Here is a 25,525-nt window from a genome sequence, read left to right on the forward strand (position 1 = left end):
CTTGTATTCTGTCAGAGTAGTCATATGTGTCTAGGTGGTCTCTCTGACTAGACTCCTTTTTGCATGGTCACTCAGATTGTGAGGATAGACTGATCAAGGCAGATATGTTCAGTGCCTTGGAATTTTTTTTAATCTATCCCCTGACTTACACTTTTTAATAACCTTTTCTCTGAGTTGCTTCTTTTGTCTTCATGGTGCAATGGTCGCCAGGAATACTGATTAACCAGCGACTGGACTTTTCAGACACAGGTGTCTTCATTGGTTTTCCAGATGAATGTGAAGTACATCCATGCACTGTATTTGTGACACTGTCTATCTGGCATGTCAGGTACTGTCAGAAATCCTTAAAAACCATCAGGGTTTGCACGTTGTTGTACTGTTAAACCGTGGTTAAACACCAGACCCTCACACTCATACCCTGATGTAAAAATGTGGCCTCGTTGTTGTGGGACTTGGTGTGTGAACATATGCAGAAGTTGTGATGCAACTGTTGCTATAAGCAGCAGAGGAAACATGAAATTTCCTGTTTTGCTCAGATGTGCAGCAACTGCCCAGTTCTGTATCTGAGAGAGGGAGGTGTGAGGTTTCCTTCCCATGACTGAAGCTCAGATAAAACTTTGGCATGAAGATCCAGCATAAGAAGTCATTGTAGAACAAAAAATAATCCCAGATTATTTATGCTTTGCAGCTCTGCAGAGATCAGCCTTTAGGTTGACCTAAATCTGCAGCGATCTGATGATAAATGTTATGAAACAAGTGGAAGAATCAGTGACATACAGCATTGAGATGAATTCAATTAACTAGCTCTGTGTGTGCTGTTGTTTAAGTGTGAAGGCTGGTAGAGGAAAATGAAGACGTGCAAATCGGAGGCCTAACCAGAAAGTAACCAGAATACCACTGTGGTGATGCTCAGGGTCATGGTGGTTGGAACAGAAAAAGAGAAACCAAGTGAAGCTTTGTCAGAACCTTAGACACAATTTTTTTTTTTTAAAGATCAGATTTTTAAGCTTAAAAATGGGTTTTAAACAGGGAAGTGAGATTAGCAGGTGACTGTAGGTCGAGGTGACAGCCGTGTGACTTGAAAGTTTCTGGTTTGAACACCCAAAACCACCATTACTAAGAGTCTTGCATGGGTGGATTCATCTTAATTTGCAGCTTTAGTCCTGCATGGAAGCAAAACTGTCAATAGTTGTGTTGAGGAATCATAAAAATAATCAATGGGAGATACTGAATTAAAAAAAATTTCCTCTGACTTTACTTTGATGTTCTAAATAGATGTAAGACTCAGATCAGCAGCAATAAAGTGCTGCTTCTGGCAAAATGAGCTTGAACATATTGTGCAAGAATTGGGAAAGAACTGAACAGAAACAAAATTTAATTTGCGGAAGACACTTTGTCCCTGATCCCAGGTTGTTGACCAAGAGGAATTTAATTTGATTACTCAGCCATAAAAGGTCAGAAAGTTAGCAAACAGCTTTAAGGCAAACTTAAAGGAAAATGATGATCTATGCAAAAGTCAACAACTAATGCTTCGAAAAAGTTAGATGTTTTGATTATCCAAGAATCTGAAATGAACACAACTTAAATTTAAGAATTTTAACAAAATAAAAAGACCATTTGTTAAGGATTAAATCTGATTTGTAACAAGACAAAGCAGTTTCACCGCTCTCTTCAAAGCCACTTTTGAGCTCTAAACTGTTCAACTGGATCCAACACAATTCAAACATACTGTATATTAACCTTAAAAAAAGGGCAAAATGGGAATGCTACGGAGCCTCAAAAGGGACACTGGCTGGCAAAAGCAGTGACAGCCAATGCAGTGCCTTTCCCTACACAGGCTTTTATAACCTCTTTCTAAGTTCCACATACTCCAAGGCAGCAGGGGTGTGTGCACGCCACAGTTTGCTCCACTTGGTGCTCATGCCCTCTCCCCTTGGATGTGTTTGTTGGGCGATGCCCAGAGGAGCACAACCAAAACAGCCGGTAGGTGAGCGATCACAAGATCATGGAGTTTGTGTGGGAATTTCACAATCATACCATAGCACAATATGTGAGAATAGAATGTCAGAAAAAAGATTATTTTGCCTCTTAGAGGTTTATTTCCAGTTCACCTTATTGTGAACAGGAAAATTCCATTATTCTTTGCTTTTACTAAGGGGGAATCCATAGTGGCATTCACATTTTTGTTAACATGTCTGGTATCTTTTATTCATCCATGGTGTTGTACGAGGTATGGCTATTAAATAATGAGAATGCACTTATGATGATAGAATCATGTGGTTCACAGTCACAATGAGTGTTGTATATCGCTGCCATCGGGCCAAAACCTCTTATCTCAAAATAGCCACTTTTCAGGGAATGAAAAAAATGCATCACTTTTCAATTAATTATAGACTGAATGGTCATAGTCAGGATCTTTCTGACACCTTTCATTCCTTTAAAATCAGTTCAGACCCACTGACAGATGTAAAGAGTGACCAATAGAAATGTTTTATTTTAAAAAATAAATTAAATTGTGAATAATGGAGATACAAGTTTTTCTGGCCTGACGCCGTTGTGTTGTCACTGTTGATCCATTGAGTGTTAGTCCAAATGAGTTTTTTTTTTTTTTTTTTTTTTTTTTTAACTAAGCTCTGTCTACAGCTATAATAAATCTTGGAAGTTGGAGTTTTTCCCACCATGCCCTTGGGCAGAGTGTTTTCAACATATTTATATGGGTTTAGGTGTGTTTGGATGTGCTAACATTTTGTCTTTTTTTACACTGATCACTTTTGGGATTCTTTCCTCGTCTTTCTGGTGGATTATTGTTGTTTTTGCTGTGCACCATGGGTGAAGCCATCCACTGGGTTAGCAAGTCTCTGTCTGTGGAAAGGTATGGCTTTCAGTAAAGGATGGAATGCTAATTTCAATCAAATGGGGTTTCTTTTTACCCTGGGAAGGCCAAAATCTCATAACTCCAGTTTGAATTATTCATTTATTGTAAAACAGGGATAATGGTCACCTTTACATCAATACTTTTCTTTTTCACCAATTTTAAACCAATAACTCACAAAGATGCTTACTATGACCAGTCAATATTTCATTATTTGTCTGTAAAAATACAGTGCAATTTTTTGTTCCCTGGAAAGCAGTGATTTTGGAGATATGAGTTTTTTTTTTGCCAGACAGCAGCGAATTTGAATAAACACAGTAATGTGTTTGAAGTATTCTTTCATGTGTAAAAAAAAACAACTGTGAGTGTTAAATATCAACACTACAAGAGAGTTGAAATATCAACACTTCCAAAACACTAAATTCAACTTGGTACTGGTGAGAATTATAAAAAACTCAGAAAAGTGTTAAAATCAACACTATGGGAGTTTAAAAAAAACAGGATTGCTTGACTGATGCTTTAGTGTTTTCATTCGTGTTTAAGTCAGTTTGCACCATGGGGATTGACGGGTTTTGGCAGTGGCCTTCAACAAATGTTCTGTCCGTCACATTCAACACAAGCCAATCAGAGCGTCAAGACAAAATGAGGTAGGCGTGCACAGCTCCTGTGAGTTACATGAGTTTGGCTGGTTGGTGAAGCCAGTAGGTGGATTAAACTCATGCAAAGACTAGTGGACTCTGGAGAAGTACAGAAACATGTTCTCCGCACCAGGAAAGGCTTTCAGTATAGTTCTTTGATCCTCTTTCAGAATGAGAATGAGAGTCAGAATCGAGTTTCAATGCCAAGTACTTTTTCAAATACCGGTACAAAGAATCCACCTTGGTGCAAAACAGAAAACAGAAGAGGCTAATAAAAACGGCTGGAAACTTAAAGAGATTATTATAAAAAAAATAGTCACAATATAAAATATAAAAACATCACAAACAAATGCAAAAGGTGCAAAAAAAAGGAGAAACTGTACAGGTGTGCAGGTTTACTGGTGGTTAGATTATAGTGTAATTTTCTAAAGGAGTATAACACACAGAGGGCAGTTGTAATTAAATGACAAAGTCCAGTGTGCATTAATGTAATGCACAGCCTGTGTAAACATAAACGTGCATTATTCTGTCTGCTGGTCCTGGGGTTCAGTGAGAGTCTATGGGAGGAGGAGGGAGGGCCAGTGTATTGTTCATTAGACTGACAGCAGACAGGAAGGAACTGTTCTTGTGGAGGGAGGTTTTGGACAGGGGAGGGCCTCAATATGTCTGGATGAAAGAGGTTGGCTGCAATTTTACCTGCATGTCTCAGTTTCCTTGAGGCACACAGGTTGTCGAGAGATGGTAGACTCCAGCCAGTCACTATCTCTGCAGAGCGCATGGTACGCTGCAGCCTGTTCCTGTCCCTTGCTGTGGCTGCAAAGTACCAGACTGGATGGATGGACTCCATAACAGTGATGTAGAGGTGAACTGTCATCATCTGTGGTAGGTTTCATTTCTTCAGCTGTCACAAAAAGTACATCCTTTGCTGGACTTTTTTGATGAGACGCAGCTCACACTTGAGGGTGATGAGTGGGTCCTGGGTGATGAGGGTCACCAGCAAGTGGAAAGAGTCCACAGTGGAAACTAGGGAGTCTATGGGGGCAGGGGTGTGAGCTGCAACAAGTCAAAAACAACTAAGTCTTGTTTTTTCTTTCAAACCTTGAAAAATGAACTGATTTCACAGGCAAATCTGTGTTGAAATTAGAATAAATAAGAAAGTTGTACATTTACATGAACAAAGCCTCACTGTAGGTACAACTAAAGCAGAGAAATGGTTTTCTTGGTGGTGGGTGAAAAAATGTTTCCACTAAAGAGTGATAATACAAAGACTATTTGTGAACCAGCATCTTCAGCTGACACATCAGATAAAGAACTGTAGGTCTTTTGTTTTTTCCTGTTAACAACTTGAAAAGGAGTTGAGTCTTCTATTTTGCAACCAAACATGAAAGTTCATTTTGCCCTAAAGGTCATCCCTATCTTCTTAGCTGTCAACATGAATATGATAGTAGGCCCTGCAAAGATTGGTTATGGCCTCATTAAAGATGAGTGTACATTGAGTTAATCAGATGAAGAGTAAATGGCAGATTTGAACAAGTAGAAATACATAGAAGAGATATTAAAGTGGAGTAGGAGGAAGGTTTTATCTTCGGCATGTTATCTCTCATCAGAAGAGGATTATATCTTACACTGGAGGGTTATTAAGTCACATTTGATCACACGACTTCTATGTAGTCTTGTGTCTTTGAAAACAGGATTGTGAAACTGTCACTATAAACAGCAGGCATGTGGTCTTGTGGTCTGGCCAAATACTCTGGTGTCAGCGTTCAGAGAATTATAATGCTTAAAAAAGGGTTAGAACTGTCCTTAAGACTGTGGTCTCCCGAATAATTAACATTCGTTAAGACTAGAGTTAACGCACTAGCTGGCTAAACCAGTCCAAATCAACCACTGTCTCTCTATACTCACAGGTGTAATAATACAAACTGTAACCAAAACTATTTAAAGACCCTGTCAAGTGAAAATTAATCTGTATTCATGGTTTGTTGTGTGACAGGTCTCTGTGTTATGAACCCCTAAATCAAATTTCAGTCAAACAAAACATCTCTAAGTTTATATAATTAAGCTTCAAAATCATGAAAAATGAGGCAGTAAAGTCTGCTCTAGGACGGTGTGGGCGTGTCTGGTGAATGAGCTGAAGCCACGCCCATGTCCTCTGCATCAATCCCCTAGTATGGCTGCTAATCCTAGTACTCTTTTGCACAGCTAAAAATCATTTTACTAATAAGGGAGCAAAAAGATGGGACACTGGAAGATCGGAAGGAGTTGTGCACTGATGAGTCCAAGTTTGAGGTCTTTGGATCAAACAGAAGAGTGTTTGTGAGACAGAACAAATGAGAAGATGAAATAACAGTGCTTAAAACTATCAGTCGAGCGAGACGAAGGCCATGTGATGGTCTGGGGGGCCGTGGAGGTGGTAGAATAGGAGATTTGTAAAGAGTGGAAGGGACCTTGGGGAAGGAAAGCTATCACAAGATTTTGCAGTGCTGTGCCATATCCTGTGGACAGCACTTGCTTGGAGCCAATATCATCCTACAACGGGATAATGACCTCAAACACACATCCAAAATGTCCACGAAATATTTAAAGAATAAGCAGTCAGCCAGAATTCTGACTGTAATGGAGTGGCCAGCACAGTCTTTGGATCTGAATCATAATGAGCTGTTGTGAGAGCAGCTTAACAATACGGTACAAAGGAAGACTCTATCAAGCAAAACCATCTTGTGGGAGATGCTCCAGGAAGCATGGGGTGAAATCTCATCAGATTACCCTGAAAAACTGACAGCTCGAATGCCTAAGGTCTGCACGTATGTAATTGCTGCATAAGATGTTTTTTTCTATGAAGGCAAAGTTTAAAGAATATTTTTCATTAAAATCATTATTTTTAACTCCGACAATGTCAGCATGTCCAGTTCATTTGCTGTATTTCCTATTTAGACTAATTTCATGAGTTTTTCCATGGAAAACAAGAAAAATTCAAAGTGATCCCAAAATTTTGAGCAGTAGTGTAAATATTGGGATTCTTTTCTAGGGCACCAGTTTCCAACCAGAAAACCCAAGAAGTCTTCTGAGCGGTATCAAGAACAATGGAGCAACAGTGTGGTGTGCAAATCAACACAGACAGACACGCCGCTAATTATAGACGTAATTTAGAGTTTGTTGCTAGCCCAAGACTGTCAAAATTTTCAATACTTTGTGAAAACTGCCATTATCAAAATGTACTGAATCTTTCTGAAACTAGATCTAGGTGTGTAGAAGAGGAATGAACCCATCAAAAATGCAAGCAAACTCTTACATGTTGTCTAAATTGCACAAAAATGTTTCTGCATTGAAACACTGCCAATGTTTTAGTAAAGTTTACAGTGTGCAGGAATTTGCGGGAACCCTAGAAATTATACAATGAGTGATAATGTATTTGCTTTCTATAGTATTAAACAGGTATCATAATATTTACATTTTTATATTCACTTTCTGCTTTCAAATGCCATATTCTAAAAGATCTCTCTCTAAATGTAAACACAGTCACTGAGGTGTAAGGTGAGGCTCTAGTTTCTTTAAAGGGTGATTGTAGCTGAAGTTTGGGCGTGTGCTGAAAAATATAAAATATGGTCTGCTGTAAGCTGACAGGAAGTTTCTCAGAAGGCTGTTTGCAACACTTCACTTCCTCTTAACCCTTCGTGCACTCATGACAGAGAGGATGTGACACGCTGTGCCGGACTCATCGTTTGGACAGGAAGAGCTTAATATGAGATGTTAATGTGTGACTGTGTCAGGTCTGCTAAAAGGGACAGAAAGACCAAAAAAAGAGGTTGTTTAACAAAGCTGTGATCAGAGAGGACATCTGTAGTCAGTTATATAGTAGAGAACCTCTTAAGTATAGTCTTGATTACTCTATGGAATATTTCCTGGAGTTTCAGGCCTACAGCTGCTGACTCCTCAGCACAGGGAGTCTGAGGACGGGGTCAGAGAACACTAAAATAACAGCAGAGTAGAGGGGAACCACTGTGAGCATACTCTTAACAGGAATATGCTTCCATGTATTTAGAGACTGTACATATTCAGAGCATCAGGGCCAAACATAGATACATTTAAAAAGGGTGTGTTTCCACCAAGCAGGCCAGTTTGGTTCAATCCAGTTTGGTGTGGTAAATCCAATTCTACAGCCAACAGTAATGAGAGATTGGAAAAGTATTCCAGTAAAAGTACTGTTACTCTGGTTAATGCTGATGCACCACACTGCTGCTGCTGCTGGAAAAACTTAACCTCCTCCACCCCAGCTTCCTCCTTTATAGCATAAAGAGTGTTGCACCCTCATATTCAGATTCATGCTGCTATGGATTAATAGTTTAATAACTGTATTGTATTCAATATGCATTGTCATAAGTGTACCATTGGGGTTTCTAGCCATGTGCTCCCTGGAAAGTCAAAGCATGCTGCTTGACCAACCAAGAGTGCATCATTAGAGCAGAGCCTGCTCCGCCAAGTAATGCTGCACATCCATTTTGCAATAAAATGGTTAAATGTATGATGAGTGTTCCTGACTGAAATACATCTAAACACTATGTCCAAAGCTTTGATCTATTGACTCTTTACAGAGTTGAACACTGGTGGATCAACACTGTCACATAACTTTAACACTGAAGATCATTTCACCCAGGATGGAGTTATAATCAAACTTTGTGAATTAAAATCAACACTCCAGTTTTTGCTGAGTGCACTAGCTGTTTTGAGATGAGATGTAGAATCATTCTCCCTGTGTTTAGTCAACAGAAGTGGATAAAGTACAAAACTATTGTAAAAGTATAGTTTCTCTGGTTAAAATTTACTTAAGTAGAACTGATTTAAAAATGTACAAAAAGAAGTTCAAGTACCCCAAAAACTACTAAATTATGGTAATTTGAGTAAATGTAAGTAGTTACTTTCCACTGATTTACCTTTTCTTGCTAGGTAGAGTGTAAGCTAGGTGTGTTTAGCTCCACCTTTTACCACTGGATTAGGTACACTTCTTTTTTTATAGTTGATTTGTTAGGAACGGACATAAAATACAACTGAGAACAGCCATCCCATGTGAGTATCATTGTCAACACCTCTCCTTGGAAGGGCTTCTATGAGAATAGAAAGTTAAAACAGATAATAAAAAAAGGGAAAAGGTGAACATAGGTTTTAAATTAACAAATTGTATTTGTATTTCCTTCAAATTTTTAGGCATTAAAAATGAGATCAGATTGAGATATTTTAGCTTTAGCACTACTACACTGGGTCCTGATTGAAGAGAAATATGTAAAGAAAACAAGTCTTGTCTTCTAAATCTAAGGAAAATTGTACTCTCCAAGAGCCTGAAATGGTATGTTTACACAAAAAACTGCAGATTTAATTAGAATTTGAATGGTATGTGCTCATTGTGCATCCTTTTTTACTAATGATGGCTGGCAGGTAACCTGACACACCAGATGGATTTGTTTCACTCATCTATCTGGTAAACCTCTCATAGTAAGCATTTGGGTAAGGGCAGAGCCTTTGAAAAAAAAAACCTCTGAGGGTGACTGGATGAACGTTCTGTCTGTCACATCTTTACGGGCCTATCAGAGCAACAAAACACGTGATGTAGCCGCTAACAAGGAGTAAACTCCATAGAGAACTGCCTGAGGCGAAGCATGGCAACTGCAGACATGTCAGTACACGACTTTCGTTGTTTTTGAAAAGAAAACAGCTCGATGCTGTTCGTTGTTCTTCTTATAACAAAGAAATCTTATCAAGTTCTGATAAAAATGGCGCTATAGCAGCATCCACGCTAATCTCTTCCAGCCTCTTGTTGCTGCTTGCTTATGTCACATCTCCTCCGCGCCCTAAAGTACTGCCCCTCGTCACTGATTGGTCCTGTCACTTTCTAACCGGGCCCAAACTGTTCAGATGGGAGCTTTGCAAGATGGATTTGCCAGCGAGAAACATGGAAATTGGCGTATTCATCTGCTTTGCAAGGTTAGGCTGACAGGTGGATTACTGTACAAAATGGGTGGAATGATTTTTGGGGTTGATTTAACATCTATAGGGATATAAAGACCTACAATACCCTAAAAACCAAATGTTTTCTGATGGAAATAGTCTTTGTGGGGTCTGATATGGGTCCCCCAGAGTACTAGGTCATCTGTACCCCAGAATTAGACTTTTTCAGTTAGTTAACATTTTAATAAAGTGGCATAGCACTGATTGCCATTCTTCTACTTTACAAATTTAAAGGTCAAAATTGCCTTTTCTGTCATCCTGAAACCGGTCTGACACAACTTAATAATTTACAAAAGTAACCTTTTGGGCACAAATTCACAATAGATTGATATCTAAGATCAACAGAAAATTGTTTGTGGTTTGTAGAAGTCATAATGTTATTGAATAAAGGAAAAAAATGTTCATTATTCTGAAATTGCCATCTTTATGCATTTAAATATTACATTTGTCTATATCACACTGTTCTATAAATTCAGAGATGCTGACACATCTATGTATGTAACATCGATTATGTTGTGTTTTCTGCCATCTAGTGGTTTTACCAGGAGTCATAAACATCTATTTTGGAGAAAGAAGTGAAACCTCGCCTGAAAACATGAAGAAATAAAACTCAAGACAATGCATTTTCTTATTTAATGCATCATAATGTATATTTATTTTACATTTTTTTGTTTTCAGTTACAAACGAAACAAAAAGCAGCCATGAAATAATAAAATTTTATCTCCCAGAATGTAACAAAATTGTTTTAAATGAGCTGAAATGCAAGTTTAAGGGGGAAATTATTGAGATGACTTAAAAAGTAAATATTTTTACTTTAAGGTTTTCATTCTTTCCTGAATACAGATGTTAAGCAAACATAAAAGAGTGTTGGTTCATAACTTCCTGCTGGTTTCTGATTGTTTCCAATAACTTGGAAAGAAGTATCAGGGGTCAATACTAAAGAGGAGACTGAATAGACTGTCTCAATACTGCTGCTGTAGATTTAGGAGGCACTTGTCTGAATTGAATCATCATTTAATAAACATACTGGAACACAGTCCAGTACATCTGAGGCACTAATACATAAGAAACTGTTTAAAAGATTCATATTAGAGATAAAATAAACAGCTGCTACACCACAATATCATCAAATAAAATAATCAGCATCAGTATCACTTCATACTGAAGAGCATGCCTGCATAAAAAACATGTTTATCATTAAAGTCACAGTGAAGCATTCAGCTCAGCGTCTGACAGAAATGTTGTAAACAAACATATTTTATAAAAGTTACAGTTTGGGAGATGTTCTGGCACATATGGCAGATTATATGGCATCAAACACAGATGCATGAAGGCGTGAAGCGGGTTTTAGAAATGTAATGTAGATTCACAAGGGGGATGGAGTCAGGGATGGGGGGTTCATGTCCCCTCCATCCAACTTGAGTTTGCTAAACTTAATGGATGTAAATGTATACTGAAATGACTGCATTTAGCAGAAACTGAGGTCTGTCCCTGCAACATAATATAAATATGAGATCACGGCAGGGGGGGCAGAGGGAGGGGGGAGGACATTGGTGAGGAGGTGAGAGAGATCTTCAGTTGAGCAGCTCCAGGTAAGTGATGGGAACTTTTCCTTTCTGGCTTCCTCTCTCTCCCATCAGCCAGTCTGAGTCCATACCAGCGACACTGCTCACTGTGATCACCTAAGAACAAGAGACACATAGGCACACGTTAATCATCAAGCCACATTTATCCAAAATCTTGATAATGCTGCCAGTGTGAAGAGCATATGGATGATGAAGGTTGGCAAAGTTCACCTTTAAAATATGGTTAAAAATGAATTTCCTGTATTTACAGATAGATGATAATTGCAAACAATGCTGTTTTTGTGGCTGAACATTACTTACTTCTCTGGCAGTATTATTATTGTATTGGACATCTTTATTTCCATTTTCTAGATCAAAATAGTGCTTGACCTTGCAACTGTGTGTTGATAGTGTGTTTCTTTTTACCATCAGTTTTGTTATCTTTGGAGGCAAACACAGCTTTAATATCACTCTATTATGATTGGATCAAATTATTTCTGATTTAAATGAAACTTCCACAGTCTTCACCAGAAGCTTTTTTGTTATTGTGATCTTATGCCAGGAAGCAGAAAGATTTTAATTTTTACATTTTTTCCTCTAAAAAATTTAACATATTCTAACAAATTAAAAATTAAAATCCTGCAAATTCCAGAAAACCTATGCTGCAGTGCAGACTCACTTAATGCAGGAGAAAGCGGGAACACATTTCTGAATGTATTTTCACCAAAGAAATAAACCTGGTTCATTGGTAATTAGTACATTAATGACTGTTTTTCTCAGATCAGATGTTAAAGAAAGTGTTTTGCTGAAGGTCACTACATTGCTAACACTGGACTCAGAGAGAGCACACGTTGATGTTCAGTTTGTCCATTGACAAGCTTCAAACCTTTTCAGAAGATGTTTTTTTTTTTTGTTACTTTTGACAGAAGCAGAATGAAATGTGGAAAAAAAGGGGAAAAAAAGAACAAAGGGTGTTCCAAGTTAACTTTCTGACCTCATCAGCCAGCAGAGAAAGCTCACTGCTGCTTGCTGCATCATAGTCGTAAAGAACCCGAGCTTTGCGGCTGCCGTTGGAGCTCCTCAGCTCGTTGAATCCTCCGGACGCTCCTGTAGAGCTGCTGCGGCCTGCAGAGACGCTGGGCAGAGAGGCTGACACTGGGATGGTGGGAACGGAGATGCTGGCTCCACCTGACACAGATGACTGATTGTTGTTGGAGAACGAGGAGGGGAAACTGAAGGAGGAGAGAGGAAAAACTAAGTAAAGTGACTTTTCTTTCCGTGCATCATATGAAGGTGTCCTCTGTGATCTCTAAAAAAATAACTCACTTTCCTTCTTCTACTGAAGATGTGAAAAATTTCCGATGCTATGTGAACTGCTGATTTCAAACACATTATAGAAATGAGCAATAAACCCAGCCTACTTATATGGAAATGCCTAGACCTCTATTTTTCTATGAAACATAACATTGTGTTGGTGTATCAGTAATCACCTGCCCAGCTGTTTCTGGAGGTCCACCATGTACTGGTAACACTGGGCATAGTACGTCGTCTGGGCTTCCACAAAGTCGTTCAGACAGCGAAGATGGTGAGCCTGAAAACACACATGAGAGGACATGAGAGAACGATCCAGCAGTATTTACTGCTTTCTTATAATTTATAATGTGACAGATTTTTGAGCATATGAAACCTTCTTCATATGTAAATCAATAGCTGTATGCACTGTGTTGAAGAGCAACTCACAATGCATTCTGGGATTGCTCGCTTTGGGAACTGGGACGGCCACTTTAAACAGCTTTTCTCCCTGATTACATAAAATTCATCCATGACACAAAAACAATGGTTTATTGTTTAGCAAGTACACCTTATGGTGCACAGTTTTTACTGAATGGAGCCCTTGATTCAAAACAAAAGAAGCCTTGGGGGTGGGTGAAGCTGAGCGGTATGTTTCTACCTCGCTACTGGACTTAGAAGTGTCTAGTGCAGCCGCCCCATTGTGGAAGTGGGAGGGACAAAAAATGGTGCTATACATTAATTATTCTATGCCAATGACAGACATGTCATGTCTGTTGTTCAACTGACAAGGAACGGACCATTACACTTACAAAAACTTAAGAATTTCTCTTAATTGGAAAACTGTTACAAGTATTTGAAGAGTGGGTGCTCAGCTTAAGGGTATATAAATAGGAGTAGCGATTTTAAATTGTCATCTTTTCAGTGGCAAAAAGCTCTACAAATGCCTTCCTGTTAACGTTAATGTCTCTTAACACTAACTGCTTGGAAATTGTGTTTTTATACAGAGTGTGGGGGAGTTTTAAATCTATGACAAAATTCAGTAGCTAATTGTTAGTATTTTGACTTGCAGCATGAAACATTTGACAATAGCATGGAAAATGAGTCAGAATATGCATAATAAACACAATCAAACAAAAAGCATGTATGTATGTAAACAAAAGCTTGGATCCCTATCCCACAGTTCAGAGTGTTTAGCACAGGGAGGTTGCTGTAGAGTTACACTGTGGGAGGTGGAGGATCAAATGTAGTTCCTATTCTTTACTTAATTCTATAGTACTTTATTCTCTTCATGCACCCTTGAAAAAACATTGATTAAGAATTCCATGATGATTGATGATGGCTGAGAAAATTAAAAATACTTGAGCTGGTACTTTTCCTGAGGGGTGACATGCATGAGTTGTGGATGATGTACATGTGAGTTTTGGTACATACATGTGTGCTGCTGACTCCCTCCAGCAGCAGTCTGGTGATCTCTGCCTGGCGGTCAAACTCACTCTGGGTCATCCTTAACTCCTGCTCTGCCTGAGGATGAGGACAAAAATACAGTATTATAAAATAAAAACCATCAAACAAGAGTCTGGATAAGGTGGGTTTATGACAAATGTTTAGGTTTTAATAATGAAGGCACTACTATAAGGTTTTCTTGATATCAGAATTTAAAACTTTGTGTTTTAACTTGAAAACAACATGCCTATGTAGACTTGCAAGATGAATGTGGGAAAAATAAATATAATGACAATATCTTACTTTAAATTTGACAAACATACTTGCTAGGAGAACATTTGAGAACATTTCGATGTTTTAAAATAATCACATTTTAACACAGCACAACTCTATCCATATAATGCACTCAAAAACAAAAATGAACAAATGATGTGAACCACAACACAACTGATGCCTTCATAAATGTGATTGTGACATGTCAGACATCAGTGTGTGTCGAGAAGGGAGAAGACTGAAAATCTGAATATGTGACAATATCTGTGTCCTGTACCAGAAATGTTTCCTTTTCCTCACATGGAGCCAAACCATTCAGTCAGAGAGCTGCAGGAACAATGGCTGCTTCAGGCTTATTATAAAGTTTAATAAACACACTGTGGAACACAGATTAACACAGACAAAACTGTCCCCATTCTTCACAAACAGGCAGAGAGAGGAGCAGATTATCCTCGCAGTTTGGCTCTTAAGGACGTCTTTAAGGATTCAAAGTTTTCCATGAGACAGCTGCTGTTACCAGGGGGTTTGGAGTGTGTCTGTGTGTGTGTTGAAGTCAAACATGGCCGCTGTAACATTCCACTCACCTCTGTCACTTCCTGCGCTCACATCTGCTGCTTTGTGTTTTAGAGACAGTGACACACAACGTTAGAGCTACAGCTGCTACAGCTCCACCACAGAGAGCACATACTAACACTTTGCATGGAGAGAACAGCAGCAAGGCGCTCAATGAAATAAAAATAATATAATTAAATAAACAGCCTCTGGTGGGAAGAATAAGAGTTAAAAAAGGTTGTAACAATATCAGTAGATCAAAAACATTACTGATTTTTTCTTGATACCACCAACAAAAAGTCCTCTGCACCCAATACTGGGTAATGTATTGGTTTAATAACCAATTATTACAAGAAAAATCCTGCACGTTGTCTACAGTTTTGGTACTAGCGAGTGGCACTGTAGAAGGGTTAACATGTCACCACTTAATCCAACACCAGTCACATCAGTTGTATACATCAGGCAACATGAATAGTAAAAAGGTGACATGAGTTACAAATGGTTGTGTTTTTCAAGGGTTTTATTATCATAAAAAAGTGATAAAGATTTTTTTTTCTATTTCAATGTCTTAATTTTCAGCTACAGTAAACTACCTCTTGGGGCAGCCTACAGTGGGCCCTGGCCCACACTTTGGGAAGCGCTGCTTTAATGGATTCCTTTGCAATGCAGACTTGGTCTAAAAGAGTTTAAGCAATACTATTGGGCTGCTAATGCCAGAGCTCCGATGCTCTAGTAGCACGAGACCTCAGGTACTTTGACTCTAGGGACTCCCTTTTGGCTTATTATGGAAGGCAATTTTGTGGTTGGTTCCTCTCTACCAGTGATGCTACTTTCAAAACTAGAGAAGCTGGAATTTTGCAAGAATTAGAGTATTATTATTAAACATTCTGTTAGAATTTTAAATCTGGTCAGAACTTTCTGAATCTACCAGAGACCTCTGTACAAACTCAACTCTGTTTTAATCATTCCTTTTTACCTTTACAGTGAGACAAAAGTTATCATGCCTGAAGAGAGAGGGGTCTAGTTATTTTGATAGGCTGAGAGCTCCTCTCTCCAGCAGGATTGCAAACTCAACATAGTGAAATCAGATGGTACTGGGAGGGCTGTAAAGAAACTGACTGTTGTGGACTACACTTGACATAGTATAAATCATCACACTTAAAGTATTTTTCGCCCCCTGGAGACTCCCCTGAACAGACTTGTGTACACACGAGACTTATATCTGGAACTTTATGGTACTTGTAAAAATAATCATTACTTTGATCGCTTCAGCAATAAGGAATGTTGTTTCTCATCTTCAGACTCTGTATGATCTTTGTGTGAAAGAGTACCATGATTTCAACAAGGATGAATCAAAAGCTTTTGTTGCTTGTTCAGCAGCAGTAAACACTAGTAAGCCTTTTCTTTATTTAGCAAACAATCCTCATATCTGTTTAGATTAAACACATTTAGACTTCAATAACAGTTTTAAAGCCTGCTCTTTGGAGCAGTTAAATTGTTCAGATCTTCTCTGAGATAACTCAGCTCTAAAAATGCCAAAGGGAGTGATAACATGTGTTCTCAGGCTGAGATTTAGTTGTTGTAAAGTCAGACTGGTCAAATGCTTGAGAAATAAAATAACCTCATCTAATGCATGATGTATGTTATATGTGAAACTAATTATTTCTTAGAAAAAACTGTTTAATAAGAGGAGCTGTGTTACAAAGAAGAAAAAGAGAAACTGAATACAGATGTCAAAATTAAAAAAGAAGACGCCACAGAATAAAAGAAGTTTCCAGAAAAGGGAAGTGTAAACTTCCCATAGCTGCTCATCATGTGAGCGTGTGTGAGTCACTGGAGATAAAGTGCGCAGCTTCATGTTGCGTAATGCTGTGTGTCAGTCAAGATGGTGTGACAGACGGACAGAAGGAAACGCCCTTGCAGACTCATGGGAAGTTGGCAACAATTTAGAGAAAAACACGGCTCATTATAAGCATTAAAATACCCATGAAATATACAGACTAGGACTGTGTAATAAATCGAAATGTCATTATATTCCCAGAATGAGGATTTGCAATAAAAAGAATCATCACAAAAGACAGATTTTTTTTGTTATATTAGAAAGTTATTTTTGTAAAGAAATTATTTTTTACTCAGTTTGCTTACTTCCCAGCTGGATGGCAGCCCAGGAATAATGGCCATACTTTCAAATCGTTTGATGCACACTGACAAGGTTAATTATCAGCTATGTTTAGATAAATTGATGCCATCATACTAAATAAAAAAGCTTTTTGGATTCATTTTGGATTTGGAGGTTATGTTGCAAACACAAGTATTGAGTAAAACATGAAAAACTGCAGACTGACAAAGAAACTTGATCATTTTCAGCAGAAATTCTTTCTAATGCAAGTCTAATATGTGCAAAAAAATATACAGTTTATTTCAGTTTTCTATATTTTCATAGTAGAGTATATTTCTGATGGAAATATACTGTAATTTAACACTTTCTCCGATGTGTAGCTCTATTATAAACGTTGTGTGTGTTCATTGACTTACTGCAACCCTAGCGTCCGACATCCTTGCTTTCTTTAGCCGAGTTTTTGCAGCATCCAGATCCAAACGTTTGACCTGCAGCAGCTTCCGTTCTTTCTGCACACACACAAAATATCACAAGCAGTCGACAGAGAGTTAACTAGAGCTGCAGTCAACCAAATAACATCTTGCTTGACTGAAATTGCAGCCACTTACTGATCAATTGATCAGTTGTCTTCAAAAAACAAACAAACAAACAAAAGAAGTTTGCATGGTATCTGTAGGCAAGATCACCCTAATCAATGACAGTGTAATTAGTGCACCCTAGCTTAAAAATAAGCAGAAATATAACAGCATTTTGCAGCAAAAGGAATAATTATAACCTCATTATGTTGTACTGAAATAACAGCTGACAGAGAGCACAGACCAGTGTGCACCTTCCTATATTTATATGATTTGTGGAAATATAACTAGCCCACTACTTCAGATAAATATTTTTGTCTTATTTTGAAACAATTATTAAAAGGACACAGTTGTTCCAGCCCATACTGAGTACTTTCCAAACTACAGCGACAGAACACAATAGAGGTTTGTCTCCTGAGCTAAACTGAAAATGAGTCCACAGGTCAGGACATGAAGAAAAACTGTTAGGAACCAGGAGACCGTGACATCTCTCTCCTGCGTGAAAGGATGAAGGGACTGTGTGGAGTGGAGTGTGTAAAATTGGGAATAGTGACATCTAACAGTCAGTTCTAAATCATGATTCTCACTTCTTTGGTGGTAAGTTTGGCAACCAGTGGAATCAAAAATAGTTGTATCTGATATTTGGTCCCTTCTGTGGTACTGCTGAAACATGCAAAATGCAAACATCCAAGATGGCATCATCGTTGGAGGGGGCCCTCCCTATTTATGAATAAAAGGCTTATTCTAAGATGATTTAAAAAAACAAACAAACAAACAAACAAACAAAAAACAATTTTATGTATTCAGGTGATTAAAAACATATCTAGATATGCCTCCATATAAATATTGTATGTCATTTGACTAAGTTTGTTCTGTTAAATGCTACTAGGCCTCGTGCACCTTTAACAAATTGTATTTGCTGACCTGTGAATAAAACACAGATGGGCAGAGCAGCGATAGAGATTGGAACAGACTAACTCATGACTGCAGCAGTTATAAAAAAAAAAAACATGCTTGCACCTTCCTACACTACTGGGCTGAGGTGTTGGTGTGGTTTTGTGTGGTTTGGGGGTGTGAAAAAAGTCAGAACAAAATCATTTTCCTAATGCTCTATGCATGATTGGCCACCACTGCCCCCCACCCACCAAGTCTCCTTGGTGGGTGGGGGGCAGAGTTCAATATAAAGTGTAATACTCATGTGGTAAAAGACCGTGGAATTTAGAATCATTTCCAGGTAAACTTAAAAGTTAATTAGAAAGTGAACAGTGAATCAGAGCGGTCTGACTCACCTGGATGGTTTTAAAGTCTCCTTCCAGAAAGTTCCTGAAAGGTGTCAGGAAGTTGATAGCAGAGCATTGGATTAACTCTCGCTCTGCCCCTCCGATCTGCTTCTGCGTCTCCCCACATTTTATCAGAGCGTTTCCTTTGAACAGATGTACAAACACAGTTAAATAACAGATTTAAAACAATACAGGAGGGTTTAGAATAGGCCTTCAAGACAAGAGGAAATGTTTCATGTTTTTGACAGTTTGATAACCACACCTAGAATTCTGGTTTGCACTGAAACTAAACTGAAGATGAAATGATTTTAGAGCAAGTTGACTGTTTAGAATAAGAGAAACCACTGGTGACATTAATGTTTTTTTTAATGGGGACATAAATGTTTTTAATGCCCTTGATGATGAAGGGTGGCAGGATTAAAAGTAACAATTTATTCTTTAACAACTTCCAAACTGATTTAATATAGTTATAATATCGCTGGTGCTAAATATCTCATTACAGTATTCTTAATAGATTTCTTTTTCTATCTGATTCACTGCATTATTTTATCAGGACCAAAGAAAAGTTGAAAATTGGGAATAAAGAAAAAAAAGGACAATGGTGGTAACAGCTGAAACTGACATCAAATTGCAATGGATGAATAATCAATTCTGCACTTTGTTTCTTTAAAGGGAATTTTGTTCAACCTTTTATTAGATATTGTAATTTATCATCATGAAATAGCATTCAAATTCATAGATTATCAAACAACTGTTGTATTCTGATATTACCACTGTCATGAGCCACTGATCACATAATGCTACAGAATCACGTCATCATTCAGTTGTACTCCTAGTGGTCAAACTGCACAATAACAACTACAAGGCTGTCACATGATCCACGCGGACCGAAAAATATGTTTTCAATCTACTGAAATTATAAAAGGTAACATAAAATCAGAAGATCATTCAGCACAGACGTGGGCTTGCTGTTTGCACCGAGCAGCACAGATATGAGGTGTAAACCTGGCAAAAAAAGGAAGGAAATGTGTGTTTGGTAGATGATTTCTCTGTTGCAACAATAAGTCTTGGTAATAAATCCTATACCACTGGATGGCCTGTTTATTTCCATTTAAATGGTGCCATACTTGTAAAGAACATGCATTTGTGGGATGACCAGCAGAGCAGAGTATGTGGGCTGCGCCCATGAAAATTTGCCAAATCTTCTCTGCCAATGCCAAATTTAGTTTTTATATTAGTTTAGTAAAAATTAAAGAAAATACTTATCTTTTAAGAGTTATGTAACTTTCATTTTCAGAGTCTCAAAAAATTAAAATGGCCACCAGCAACACAATTTTATCCATTTTTGTTTCATGTAAATCATGAATAACTTACATCATCGAAAAATAGACTTTAAGTGCCTTACCTGTTTAGGCTGTATCTCCCCCAATCCTAAACTAATTATGAATAAAAACAAATAACTACACTCACTTCTTTTTTCAGCTATTGCTTAAAAGCATTTAATTTCCAGCTCTCCTGCTTACAGGGTTTGTAAATGATATCTCCAGTTGCAATGAGTTTTTATCATGTTTTGTTTCTGCTTATCATCAACACTGATCTACAACAGCTCCTGCAAAGAGATATATATGACTGCACCTCAGTCTTTTAAAATTCTGTAAGTCTGTAAGTCTTTAAATCATGAGCTAACACACTGAGGTTTTATTGTTTATGGAGAATAAATCAAAGTTAAACATTTTTGAGTCGTACCACCCCAGCCTGTGAGAGGCAGAGACAGTGGGAGTGTGCAAATATGGCAGTGCCACAGACAGAGAAGCAAAGAGGTAATTTCAGGTGAGAGGAGCATGTGCAGGGAAACAGTCTGTGTTTATCTTCAAATGTTTCAAAGCTTTCTCTTCTCTGCTGATGGACACTTCACAGCCGCAACACCAACATGTTAGCCTGTGAGTGTGTGGTTGAAGCATATGGTTCACTTGTATGTAACAGCTTGTGCACATGCGCCAAAAATCTGCACAAAATCAGTTATATGAGAGGATGAGCCGGTCAACGGTTAGGGCAGAAGAGGCTGAAAATTATCTCACTCTGGTCACTTTAGTGCACCTTTGATTCATGCCTAGAAATTCTATGACTTTCTTTGGTTTTGAGTTTGTGTCAGACTTTTTCTAGATCATTCCTGTGTTTGATACCAAAGTCTCACTGTGCCGTTTCCACCTCTCTTTCATAAAAACAGATGACTGAATCAGTTCACAAGAGCGTTTTTTAAACACTTCAGTCAAATATAGAGAATTTAAAGATGTTTTTTTTAACTGAGAAACTCAAAGGACTATGACATGGGAAGGTGGTGTTTCTTGATAAGAATTATAAAAGGTAGCTGTGAGCCACAGCCAAAGTTATTTGGTGTCCAGACTCCAGCACAAGTTAACTGTTCATTCAGGTGGCAGTATGTCAGCCCAGTCCGCTACTCACCATACGCAGTTCCTGGACCAAATTCATTCCCTGATTCGATCATGGACTGTCCCAGCAGCTCGTGGTTGTTCATCCGTGTTGGGGCTTTTTTCTCCAGTTTCTCGTACACAAACTCTTCTAGCCGGACATCTGAAGATTAATGCAACGAGAAAACTCAATTACTGAGTCATAGGACCTTAGAGATGGAGCCAAAAGCAGACAGAGACTTCAGGACAGACATTAAGAAATAAAGAAGCTTTCATAGGACAACAAGAGAAATGAAGTTCTCCTCTGACTTTAATATAATTAGTTTCATGTTATCTCGTCACATGACAGACAATCACAGGCAGCATTCCTGAGGTATGTCAGACATGAGGTAGAACAAATCCACTTTACCATTACACAGACTGTAGCATACGAGTGTGAGCAGCAGCTGGTCTGAGTGTGTGTTTGTAGTGCTGCAGCAGAATAACATCATGGTGTGAGGCGAGAAGGACACACAGCTGAGCCTACAGACTTCACACATACACCCCACAGACTGATGAGTCTCAAACAACAACTCAGATATTAAAGAGGCTTATTTCACCCCTCTGACTGGCTAATATGGATGTCTAAACTCAAATATTTTCTCAATTATCAGCCTGCTCTCCATTGCAGCAGTTACCTTTTGTAAAAACAAGATTCACTAGCTTTCAAAGCTGATTTTACTTAAATAAAAGAAGCTTGTTTCCAAATAAACAGTGAAAGGTGAGTTGAAAATCAAGATGAAAAAAGTTTTGGATATTAACAAAACTAAAAACACTGGTGCTCATGTTGCACTTATCTAGGAGTGAAATTAACTGTGCAGAATTTAACTGACAGACTTTTAAATAAGGCTTGTTGAAAACATAATATTGGATCAGTCTCAGACAATGTTTGCCTGTTGCAGTAAAATAAATATTTTATGCAATCATTTGTTCAGTAGAGTTAAATACAGCGTTTGTATCATTTAAACAGTGGGGTTGTAGTGATTATGATACTTCATGACAATGAAAATTGCTGCAAATATAGTAAATTTTAATTATTATGACAGAAATATAAATGCAACACTATGTCATCAGCAGGATTTGTTTCTCTAATCTTTTCTCATCAAAATTGTTCATCAGTCACAGTTATTTTAAATAGAACATATAGATTGTCTTTTGAATAACTACACCACCTCAAAATATAAAAAATGTACGACTTGTATTTTATTCAGAAAAGAAAAGAAAGAAAAATGTGTCATTTGCATGTTTATTTTTGGAGAACTTAATACAAGTTTTCAGTCTCCTGTCTATAAAAATTAGAAACTCGTTACAATTTATGAAAATGTTATAAACTTGGTATCATGTTAAGTAACATTTCATGCATGGAGTCAATCACTACGTCATTTAAACAGAATTGTAACCAATATCTTACTATGACTTTTGAATAAGTACATCTATTCTTACAGACTCAGCCAGATGAGTGTTTTCTTACTTGGGTTTGGTTGTAATAAGACTTCTGTCTGCTTCATGATCCTCTCCGTCCATTGCTTTGTGTTTTCAGCTCTAACCAGAAGGTTTTCCAAATGAGCGTCCAGCTCTGTCTTCTCAGCCTGACCTAGTTTCTCCTCTGTGAACTGAAAAAACAACACAAGAAACATCATTTCTGTCATATCACCTGGATAGGAACGGAGTATAAAGAGAACAAGATGATGGTGGTGTGTCATGGAGGATGGACTGCTTGATGGATCGGCTCCCCTCCTACAAAAGCAGCCAAGAAGATGTACATTTTTTTTTTAAATTTAGATGCAATTTCAAAATTTTCTTAGTTTTTTTGTGCAATGAGGACAGTGTGTAGGAGTTTGTCTTTACTCTATCGACTAAGGTTGCCAGGATAAAGAGAATTAAACTCTAAATCTCTGGTACTACTCTTGTAAAGATCAAACGTTATCAATGCCTGTATTAATATCATGGCAACAACATTGGGTTATATCTTTATTTTCATTGGACAAAAATGAAGGTAAACTCCTGGCACATTTTTTTAAATTTACGCAATCATTGTGTATTTGTTTTGCAAATTAGGGAACGTGTGGGGTATTTCTTGTTTTTTAAGATGGACTCATTCCGGTCTTACACACTCATACAGCAGATGCAACTTGTTTGATGCTTCAATATTTTGCAATATCATCAATCATTGCAATAACAGACTGCACCGTTTTTATCCAACTGGTGACGAAAAGTACCAGATATTTTTACTGTCGTAACGAATGTGTCGAAAGTACATTTATATATATTTCATAAATGGTATAGTTTTGTTTTCACTGGTGTCTGAAATAAGATTACAACTCTGACACAGTTAAAACCCCAAACGTTGCCGTACCGACTTGTACTGGGCGGACTAGCTTAGCTAGAAAAAACAACGTTATGTGTCTTCCTTTAACTAACAGCTCTGTTTCTTTTTTTCCAGGGGCACGACTTAATGCTTACGTTAACAAACTTGAAGCCACAACAGAGACTAAGATGCTACAGTTAAAATTTAAGCTACTTCTGGAAAGCTAACAATCCAGGATACTGATTTTCCTCTGAGATGCTACTTAGCTAGCTAACGCTACAACATACCAGGCTCGGTAACTGTTGAACGAGCTAGCGGCTAACGTCGGTTAGCATCTATTTACACAGCTTCCAGGCTAAACGGTTAAACTTACCTGCACGGCACGACTGAGGAAAGTACCGGCGTCTGCGGCTAACCGCTTCACGTTGAAGTCCATGTTACAGCTGGGGAGATAAACACTTTAAACTACAGTTGGGATTTTTTCACAGTTAGACTGCCATCACTGCAGAAACTGTCATTGAAGCAACTTTTTTTCTGTCGGAGTTCCACCCAGCTGTTGATCCTGCCAAAGAGAGTGAAAACGGACAAGCGCATTCACTGCCCAGGACGGCCTGTGAGGAAGATTGCGCATGCGCGCGCTGACGGAAAATTCAGAGACGTTAGACAGGACAGAAGCATGGTTGTAACCGGCTGTAACTGAAGTTTTATGTTGACCAACCTACTCGTGTTTACCTTACGCTTAGAGTTTCAAAGAGATAGCTTTTACCTTAAGACAAGCATCTCATAACAACCAAAATACGTGCAAGTCTTAACAAAACAACCTAAATTTACTCATTACAATGTGAACATTGATTAAAATAAAATGAACGGATGTATGCTAACTTCAGGCTTCATGCAAAGGCAGAAATGTCTTGCAAATACCTCTTTAAGCATGAAAGATCACATTTGATGGAAAATTTTATTTTAAAGGTTTTAATAAAACAAGAAAAAACAAGTAGAGCTTGATGAAAAGAATAACACATTTGCATTGACAATAACATATAGCTTACTTGAAACAATGATACAGTTACCTAAACAACAGTATCAGCTAACTTCATCAATTTAACAAGATTATGTTTTAATACCACTAAACACACTTAAAGCAAATACTGAGGAAAACAAAAAAGTAGAAATAATGGAGATACACTAGATTAAGGGCACACAACAATAGGTAAGTAAAAAGTTTTGTTTACATTTGTTTATATTCTGTATTTTCTATGATACTTATGTTTACATGATATATTGTTTTCACCATTGATATGGTCTAGTCGTAGTGAGGCTATTTGCTTGGACAGGTTAGGGTTAACCCTAACCCTTACCAGATGAATGTGAAAACTATCCACGCATTGGATATATAAAAGTCTATCTGTATCAGGTTAATTCCACAATCCATACCTAGGAGAACTACTGATCCCTTTCCTCTTTAGTTGAGAAAGTCAAAAAAGCACACTGGTGCTGAAACTTTAATTCGTCATTATTCATTTGTCTATTTTGTGAACAGGTTTGATGTTTTTGCATTTTTTTTTTTTTTTTTTTTTTTTTTTTTTTTTTTGCATCAGTCCAAGTCATTTAAATGAGTTATTGATTACTCAGACCCCACCCCTCACTGAAACTTAAATTCAAACACTGATTTACCCATGTGTTTTGGCTGTCAACCATGGAACATAAGTGATAGTGTGCCAAAGTTTTGTACACACAGCTGTGTAACAGAGACTGAATTAAAAAGTTGCTTTCCATCTCTCCAACTTGACACAGCACTTTAAGCTGTGCCAGATGAAGCTCTCTGTCAGAATGGATGGATCCGGTGTGTTTTCTCAAGGAGTGAAACAGCCACAGAATCATCTTCACTCTGTTTTCTCATTGGCGTAAGAAAACATTTGCCACATTCTACAGATTTTTGCTGGTAATACAAATAAAACACATCAGACTCAGTGTGCAAGGTTTGGGCACATGGCGTTTTTAAAAATTGGATTATGGACCTGTTAAGAGTCTCAGAATAACAGACTTAGTGTGCGGACACCTTTACTCTGAGCCTCCTCTGATGATTTCTTATCAGATTTTAAGCATAAGGAGAATTCACTTGAATATTTCTAGTGTGA

At 37.9% G+C, this 25,525-nt stretch overlaps 1 protein-coding gene across 2 annotated transcripts; it reads right to left on the reverse strand.

Moving 5' to 3' along the window:
* Positions 1–10,141: 10,141 nt before the first annotated feature.
* On the reverse strand, positions 10,142–23,977 carry sh3glb1a (SH3-domain GRB2-like endophilin B1a). 2 transcript variants are annotated; one of them, XM_041814161.1, is made up of 10 exons: positions 23,761–23,977; positions 22,551–22,692; positions 21,075–21,203; positions 18,621–18,754; positions 17,173–17,265; positions 13,801–13,890; positions 12,817–12,877; positions 12,567–12,667; positions 12,071–12,308; positions 10,142–11,193 (listed from the first exon to the last, which is right to left on the reverse strand). In XM_041814161.1, exons 1-9 carry the CDS (start codon positions 23,821–23,823, stop codon positions 12,111–12,113), a joined length of 1,011 nt encoding a protein of 336 aa, XP_041670095.1. In that variant the 5' UTR covers positions 23,824–23,977; the 3' UTR covers positions 10,142–11,193; positions 12,071–12,110. The 2 variants fall into 2 exon arrangements, with proteins under 2 accessions (XP_041670095.1, XP_041670094.1); XM_041814160.1 differs by lacking the exon at positions 12,817–12,877 and having other exon boundaries at positions 23,761–23,976.
* Between the last annotated feature and the right edge of the window lie 1,548 nt (positions 23,978–25,525).

The sequence above is a fragment of the Cheilinus undulatus genome, linkage group 19 (assembly GCF_018320785.1).
Source record: "Cheilinus undulatus linkage group 19, ASM1832078v1, whole genome shotgun sequence".
In the NCBI taxonomy this organism is placed as follows: domain Eukaryota; kingdom Metazoa; phylum Chordata; class Actinopteri; order Labriformes; family Labridae; genus Cheilinus; species Cheilinus undulatus.